At 40.7% G+C, this 9,145-nt stretch overlaps 1 protein-coding gene across 1 annotated transcript; it reads left to right on the top strand.

The window, feature by feature from the left end:
* The first annotated feature begins 318 nt into the window (after window positions 1-318).
* Window positions 319-8,812, top strand: kcnj12b (potassium inwardly rectifying channel subfamily J member 12b). The gene is made up of 2 exons (XM_051387517.1): window positions 319-927; window positions 4,200-8,812. The coding sequence occupies exon 2, from the start codon at window positions 4,333-4,335 to the stop codon at window positions 5,605-5,607; it is 1,275 nt and encodes a 424-aa protein (XP_051243477.1). The 5' UTR covers window positions 319-927; window positions 4,200-4,332; the 3' UTR covers window positions 5,608-8,812.
* Window positions 8,813-9,145: the final 333 nt, after the last annotated feature.

The following is a 9,145-nucleotide window of genomic DNA, read 5'->3' as shown; positions in this document are numbered from 1 at the left end:
TTTAGTTAAAATATAGCCTTACAGAGTATGGTAGTTAGCCTTATTAGAAGTCTGGACCAATAATACACCCAATGTGGTCCAAATAAATATAACTCTACACAGCAATGGTGTTGACCCTTCTCTGAAGCCACACTGTCACAGAAAAGAAATATGTAACATAATCAAACCTGGACAAATCAAACGTATGTGTTCAGGTGGTCTCTCACGTACGCAGTAGTCCTGAATAAACCAGTTGGTTCTTTCAACTCTGAGCATTGCTGACCAGCACTGGTGCAACACTTGGTAGGGGAAGAGCATGTAGTCTCCAAATGCCAAGTATCTACAGTGACACCGTGAAAGGGAGGGGGAGGACGAGAGCTGAGCAGTGAGCAATAGTTCACTGGATGTGGGATACAGAGTGGGATCTGCAGCAGAACAAGATCAGATAGCAGATATACCAAGAAAGTGTAAGACTCTCGACTGGCCATGAATCTAAAATAAGCTGTGAGGAATTGATTTTTTGATTGGATTGGACCCTACAGACCATGTGAGCTCTACAGACATTTAATTTGACTGTGATCAAGTCGTTGTGCTATTTCGGGGTACAAAATTATGACTTCTGTGATCCACTAAAGTCATTTTCTAATTTCTTGTCTGTTTCTGATCAACTGGATATCAATCGAGCAGTAACTTTGGAGGACTTGACAGTGGGAGTGACTGTAATGCTCTCCTCATTGAGTGGAGAAGGAGAAGCGTTAAAACTTGGAGGCATAGACATGATGGTACTCTGTGGCCATTTACTTTTCTGCCTCAGGAGGATAGAGTGGTTCTACCCGTAACAGAAGCGAAGAGTTGAAGAAACATGCAGCAGTTTGGCTAAAAGACTGGGAGATCTGGAAGAAAAGGAAAGCTGGAAATTAACATTTATTGGGAACACTTGCAGACAAGGTAAGCTTTTTGTGATTTTAGACAGATAATCTATAAATATAATACTGTAGCCAACACCCTTTCATAGATTTCCGCACCTGTGGTCTGTCTCTCATTGTTCAATTCAAATATATTTTCTATTGTGAGAAAAACGTCAGCAGAGAAATAGACTAATCTCTGCTCCAGCACTAAGATCACAGCCCAGCAGGCAGAGTGTGGGTCTTGTGAGCGCTGAGGAGCAGTCGCACAGAGTATTAGTTATTAATATCCTTTGGACACTCAACATCCTGCTTCCTAGCAACCAGAGCATTGAGAAACAGCAACTACTGCGTAAAACAAACCGATACACATTGTCGTCCTAATGGTTGTGTTCTTACAATTGAGCTGAGGGTTTGAAACATACCTCAAATTGAATCTGTATAGAAACTGTGTAATCCTTTAAAATCTCCTTTTGATTACCTGTTGTTTTGTTACATACCTGTTCTGTTGTATAATCAGCATATTAATATCCATGGCTATAGTCTGTCCTGAGTATCACTTATGGGGACACCTGCCTTTATGACCCCATTTTGAAGCTGTATTAAGGATGAAACCCAGACCCTATAACTGTACATTCTTAGAGCGCTGAGGTACATTATTTGGTGTTTGACTCCATCTTGAAGAAAAAACAATCATCTGAAGGACCTTCACCTGGTCTTCTGAGTTTACCCAATCAATTTGGTGATCCTATGAGTTCTCGGATATCCTGGAATATTAATCATTTAATCAAAATCAATCATGATAATAATGATCTAAAAGACAACAGTACATCAAAACGTCAACATCATGTCACAGCCAGTTGGTGAACAACGTGTCACCTTGTGCTGACCTATTGAAATGCTTTCCTCTAGGTCCTTCTAGTCTGCAGTGCGATGGTGTGGCAGCATCTTATTTTATGACTTGAAATGAGTGAAGTTCCTTCCATCAGCACAGACAGCAGCCAGTGTTGAATTAAACCTAGAATAATAAAATGGTGCTATGAAGTTACAGAACAGCTTAACATCAATAAGATGACACAGATATTCTATCGCTGCTGAAGACTCAAGAACTAATTTATCTGCAGCATCTTTCAGTGTCTTTGGTCCTAATGCAGATACAGTATAGACATTTGATTTCCAGCCACTCTAGAAGTATGGATGGCTGCCCATCTGTCTGTTGGTCCACCATTTTGGTCCAGACTTATATCGGACTAATATCTGAACAACTATCAGATGCCACAGAAGTTTGTATTTGTGGAGGATGAATCCTAATTTAATGACTTTGATGATCTCTGACTTTTCCTCCAGCGACAGTGATTGCATGAGGGGGATATGAATGTGTATCTAGCGCCATCATTACGTCTCAATTTAAATTTGTCCAATGCTTTTGATTTGTGACCAAATTATCCCACCAGTTGTACTTTGTGTTTAGTGCTAATAAGCTATTGTTAGCACGCAAACATGCTAAGCAGTGAACATTATACCTGCTAAACATGTTAGCATTTTCATTGTACGCTTGTTAGCATGTCGATGTTAGCATTTAGTTCAAAGCCACTAGCACAAAGTTGATATATCAACGATTTTATATCGAACATACACCGATCAGCCATAACATTATGACCAGCTGGGCGCCCTGGTGGTAATAATGTTCTGCAGCCCCATAGCAACAAACTGTGATGCACTGTGTGTTCTGACCCCTTTCTATCAGAACCAGCATTAACGGTTTCAGCAGTTTGAGCTACAGTAGCTCGTCTGTTGGATCGGACCACACGGGCCAGCCTTCACTCCTTACATACATCAATGAGCCTTGGCCACCCATGACCCTTTCTCTGGTTCATCGCTTGTCCTTCCTTGAAGCACTTTTGATAGGTACTGACCTCTGTAGACCGCGAACACCCCACAAGAGCTGTAGTTTTTGAGATGCTCTGACCCAGTCGTCTAGCCATCACAATTAGACCCTTGTCAAAGTCGCTCGGATCCTCACGCTGCCCATTTTCTATCACATCATCTTTGAGGACAAGATGTTCACTTGCTACCTGATATATCCCACCCACTGACATGATAACCAGATAATCAGTGTTATTCACTTCAGCTGTCAGTGCTCATAATGTTATGGCTGATCGGTGTATAATGTCTTGACACACTGTGTAATACAAGTGCTCACACTAGGAAACAAGCTTGAAAAAACTTGATGACAAGTTTTCTTTCTATCATCAACACAGCACAAGCTGCATGTGCTGAAGGCTGCAGATGGGACTGATCAGGATAATGTTCCCCTTTTTTAAAAATATTTTCTCCATTAATGTGCCTGATCGCATCGATTCCAACCATCAAACCATTTGTATCCAAGGCTTTTCTGTGATACCCAATTTTCTGCCCCGTCTTTTTCAGCCCATATTATTTTCCAGTTCAGCCTCACAGGGGAATCACACAGTCTCATCACAGTACTCCAGTGACTCTAATAGCTGTGCCAGCTGGAGGAAACAGAAGATACGTCATATAAAATGGCAGGGCATTGGATTAGCTGGCTATTTCTGTACCCTGTTGATCAGAGAAACATGTATTGTATATACTAGAGTATTTCCAAGAGAGCAGGGAGAAAGAGAGGTAGGTAAAAGCAAATGTAGGCTATGGAAGGATATACTATGAATTAAATGTAGTAGATTAACTAGTATTCTTTACAGCAAGGTTAAAGATCTTAACCTGAAAACGAGTTTTCAACATACAAAGCAGTTATCGTGTTTGTCCTAAATGATGCAGTATAACCTAATTAACATCTAAACAGTTTCAAAATTACATTCATCAGTGACATGTTGAGAGAAAAATTTGTCAAAAGCCTTGTTTCTAATTAAACAGGGGGAAATGATCAAGTGAGAATACAACATGCTTTGGCATTACTTTGTTACCAGCAGCAATTATTATAACAGGTCCTAAAACTATTAGAGTTGACAGTGACAGAGTGACTCCTGAGAGAGTCTGGATATTGGAGATAAGTACATCATGAGTAGAAGAAGTCTGTCCTGAAGTAGTAGTAGTAGTAAACTCAGCTCAGTTCAACTTTATTTATATACTGTAGCACTTTACACACAACACAGTGGATCCAAAGTGCTTTACAAGTAAAAAGTAATTATAGTCGGTGAAGTGCTGGAGTAAAGAGATAGAGAATTTGCAATTGTGCAAATAAATATGTTAGATTACTGCATGGTTGCCTTAGTCCTCTGGTTAAACAAAGGTAAATTAATTCACTACTAACATTTGACCTGTCCTTCTTTACAGGAAACTACTTTTGTGTCTCACCTTTCAATTCCAGTTGACACTGAATCAGTTTTGGACGGAGCTGTGCACTTCCTGTGAGCCTGGGTAGTTTTGTGGGCTGGGCTAAAGCCACGTGGCTGTGCCCCACTGAGGCATGAGTGTCGGAAGGGCCCACCACCACAGCTTCGTGTCCTGTGAAGAAGAAGGCCTGAGACTAAGTACCATGCCTGCAGTCGGCAGCTTCGGCAATGGCAAGATTCATACAAGACGCAAATACCACAGCCGGTTTGTCAGCAAAGCTGGCCAATGCAACATCCATTTCTCAAACATGGATGAGAAGTCACAGCGGTACATGTCTGACATGTTCACAACTTGTGTGGACATCCGCTGGCGATACATGTTCCTGCTATTCAGCCTGGTGTTTGTGGTGTCCTGGCTAACATTCGGCCTGGCATTCTGGGTCATCGGTCTCCTACACGGTGACATGGACCATCCCGGAGAGGACGACAGTTTTGTTCCTTGTGTGACACAGGTCAACACCTTTGTGGCAGCTTTCTTGTTCTCTATTGAGACCCAGACAACCATTGGGTATGGCGCTCGCTGTGTAACAGAGGAATGCCCGGCTGCTGTCTTCATGGTGGTCTTTCAGTCCATCATGGGCTGCATCATTGATGCCTTCATGATCGGTGCCATCATGGCCAAGATGGCACGGCCCAAAAAGCGTGCAGAGACTCTACTATTCAGCCACAATGCAGTCATTGCTCTGCGTGATGGGAAGCTGTGCCTCATGTTCAGGGTTGCCAATCTAAGGAAGAGCCACATTGTGGAAGCTCATGTGCGAGCCCAGCTTGTCAAGCCCCGTTATACAGAGGAAGGCGAATATATCCCCCTGGATCAGATTGACATGGATGTAGGCTATGACAAAGGTACAGACCGCCTGTTTCTGGTTGCACCCCTCACTGTCATACATGAGATTGATGAAGAAAGTCCACTGTTTGGCATCAGTAAGCAAGATCTGGAAACATCTGACTTTGAGATAGTAATCATACTTGAAGGGTTGGTGGAGGCCACAGCTATGACGACGCAAGCGCGAAGCTCTTACCTGCCATCAGAGATCCTGTGGGGTCACCGCTTTGAGCCTGTCATCTTTGAAGAGAAGAGCCAGTACAGGATAGATTATGCCTACTTCCACAAAACATTCGAAGTACCATCCACTCCCAGATGCAGTGCAAAGGACATGGAGGAGAGAAAATTCCCAACATCTGGCGCCAACTCCTTCTGCTATGAGAACGAGCTGGCCTTCATCAGCAGGGATGAGGAGGAGGAGGGAGATGAGCAGAAAGACACAAAGTGTTCATCAGAGCTAGTGAATGAGCAGGCCACTCCTGGACGTGATCAAATTTCCTCCCGTAGAGAATCAGAGATGTAACTTTTAGCTGTTGCTTGTTTTGTTTGTTTCTGGCGTCATGAAGAGCCCTATGACTGTCATTCTACTGACATGAGGATACCACTAAAGACATTTTCGCTGCAGGTGGAGAAACAGACATTTCTAATCTCTGTCATACAAGCATAGATGAAGCTCATCACTTTTCTCACTGGATTAACTTTTTGCTTCCTTGAGATGGTTATTGAGCTTTATCAAATGCAAACAAAACTGTCATGTTTCAATTTGCAGATGATCCTAGTAATGAAGTGCATGACAATAGCATAGTTTTGTATGAAAATTTGAGAAATGTTTCATAGTTTTGGTGAGACTATCTGTAAGTGCTGTTCACAGTCCTTAAATATATGACTTACAACTGAGTGTGGAGTGAAATTGACACTTTGCAGGTGAAACCTGGAGGACTTATTTGGTAAAAACAGCAGAGTAGATCAACAGTGGATTTTTATCTTAATGCTAGAACTTAACAATAAGACTCTAAATATTCTACATAATACAATGATGAGTTGGTTAGTTGGCATACAACTGATATACATACATAGTATGGACTGCATGCAACTACGGGAGACACATGACAAGGTAGAGTTATAAACATTTCCATCACAAAAAGGGAAAACACACTTGATGGTGCATCATATATGCATACTAACAGGGAAAACTATTCATCTCTGTCTTAACATTGTGGGAAACACTTGACCTGAGTAGATGTTAAGTATTTTTAGTAGTTTTCCACCATTTGAAGTTTAACTGTTGCCCTTTTAGTTACATCATCTCGTTGTGCCGTTGGTTTTAACAGCACCTGACTGGAGAATTAGCCCCACTAACTGTTTATCTCGAAGCCCTTATATTCCACAATTAGATCAGATTAATGGCACTTTTGTGTTTCTGTGGACAGAATGCATTTATTTGTTAACAATGCCTTTATTGTATTGTATTTATCAAAGGCAGACTAATGTAGAAAGATAGAGCTGGCAGCAGCAGCAACGCTCAGGTGCGTGAGCCGCAAGGTAGCCTCACACACTGCTCATCCAGGCACTGTGGCCTGGGCGTTAGCATAAAGCTAACAGGTCCCAGGTAAAAAGTAAGTGTCCTCAAGGAATTGGTTTTGCTTTGTTTTGCTTTGTTGTTTTTAGTTTAATGTTGCCTTTTGGGGATAAACGTGATGGGTACACTGGGTAACGTAACTGTAACCCACACAAAATGATGTAGTTTGAAATGCTGCTGCTCTTGGAGGTAACACTGGGTCAAGTTACTACTGCAGGTAAACTAGTAAGATGTTGTCGGACATGTTAACGCTTGAGGCTTTCTTTAGATCAGACAAACACACTGGTTAATCTATTCCTTATACACTTGCTCTTGTATTTTTGGGAGAAGGTAAAAAAAACCCCACCATCCTCCACGTTCTTTAAATGCAATATTTGTTCTAAATGGAAATACAATACAGCTGTACACTACCTCTGTATTTAACATATGACACCTTTTCTCTTTATAAATGTGCTGCTGAAGGTCAAACAACCATAATCATGACCCGTGTGTATTTAAAAATAACAAAATTAGAAATAACCAAAGACAAATAACAAACACCTCAAAGTTCAGCCCTGTCTGTAACCTCAGGACATAAAAACACAGTCTGAGTAGGATAATCTAACTGTAACTCCGCACATATTGGTTATCAAAGACTTGACACAATTTTGGAGGGCCCCCACAGGCAATAAAGGAGTCTAATTAAAGTCATCTGAAATGAAACCCTGTCACATGCATGGCCCATGGGAGACAGAGTGGAGTAATACTGCGACACATCTGTGCTCTATATTAAGTTAAAACGTCAATCCAAAAAAACAAATATTGACCAAAGGGAAGCCCTGGCACTCAACATGAAATACAGTACTCAGAATATCTCTTCAAGAGCTTGGATATTGATGGGAAGCCAACGTCGATTCTTGAAGGTTTTAGATGTTGTAGGGACACGTTTCTTACATTCACATGTTCTGTAATCACTCATGAAGAATATATATAGTTGTGACAGTAAAATCAGGATGTTCTAACACGTTCTTACTCATATTTAGATTGAGTATAGACTCATTGTAATGTCTTTATAGATATTGTATCAGATAATACATGACAAAAAAATTACCTTGAGATTATGTCACAATAATAAAACTAATGTCTATCTGGAGTGTAAACGAATCAAACCAGACCCTTTGGTATATCATTAAAGTATATTATGTGAAAAACATTGGCTTAATTGTAATCATATGTTTCATACAGACATTCAGAGCTTTGAGGGAAGAGCGTCCTAGTTTCACTCAGAGCTGCTCGTGTTGTGGTGGATTACACACACGGATACAAATAACAATATAATTCGCTTTGTGAAATCAACGCTGTCCAAAAAAAGCATTGATTGATAAAATGTTTACATTCATTCGGTTCTACTATTCAATCCATTGATGTCAAATAATAGGTTATGTTGTTTTTCTGTGTTCTTGGCCTGAGGCATTATTATTTATCTTCCTTTATTATTAATAGGACAAGTGATAAAGATATTGGGTCAGACTGTGCACCACTGTGTTTCACTTATCCCAGGTGAGATGAATTAGTTTTCCCTCCACATTTCTCAAACTAAAAGCTCCATGTGGGTTAACTTATACACCTGACTGCCATTTCAGCACATTTCAACACATTTGTATTTATATCTTGCTGACTTGTGCTGAAAATATCACAATAGGTTTGCCCTAGAAAACAAACGGTGGTTCCACTGGCATTTGTGCCAAGAGCAGGGCCAAGGACTTTGACATGTAGAGTTCGAGGGAAGAACTCTAATTTGTACATTTGTCAGGGCCGTTATTGTAAATACATTTATTTATTTTTTTGGTTTCATGATCTTTCTGGCTTAATAGACACTAAGTATTAATACATTATTTTAAAAAGTCAGTGTTAATATCACAGGTTTCTTGAGCAAAGCAAGAAACCGGAAATACTCTCTTTGCTTGATGGACTGAAATAATGTCTACTGACCTCTTCTTGTCTTCCACTAAATGCATCTGAAGCAATCTTGACTCTGAGTTGCACCTTGTTTTCTCTTCACAGGGGTTTAGTTTGTTGTGTGAGACAAACAATTTATAAATTGACAGACAAATAATAATAAAAAAAAATTCCTGTTGATTACCACAATAAAATATATCTCACAAAGCCAGCAGTTTTCTTTCTCCTTCACGGTAGACAGACACTACAGGGACACTTTTACAATAAGTTCCCGCTGAATGTGTTTGTAGTCGAGTTATAACAAATAAGTGCAGCCGGGGGGGGTTTGATAAACACGGAGGAATGGACTGTAATTTATGGCTGTGATTTGGCGGTGGGGTGGTATCTGGTCGGGGTCAGAGGTTTCTTCTTTCACTCTTATGCAACCAATCAGGCACGTCTTTGCATACGTACAAACAAGACTTGGCAGTCCCGCTTGACTTCACTGCCATGTAACCTTGAACACTGGAAAAGAGAGCACATGCACACAGGCACAAACACACAC

This window comes from Dicentrarchus labrax, unplaced genomic scaffold (assembly GCF_905237075.1).
Source record: "Dicentrarchus labrax unplaced genomic scaffold, dlabrax2021, whole genome shotgun sequence".
NCBI lineage: Eukaryota > Metazoa > Chordata > Actinopteri > Moronidae > Dicentrarchus > Dicentrarchus labrax.
This window is presented reverse-complemented; position numbering and strand designations above follow the sequence as displayed.

Excerpts from the sequence above, each read along its gene's own strand:
- kcnj12b (XM_051387517.1), top strand. The coding sequence starts at position 4,333 with ATGAGTGTCGGAAGGGCCCACCACCACAGCTTCGTGTCCTGTGAAGAA.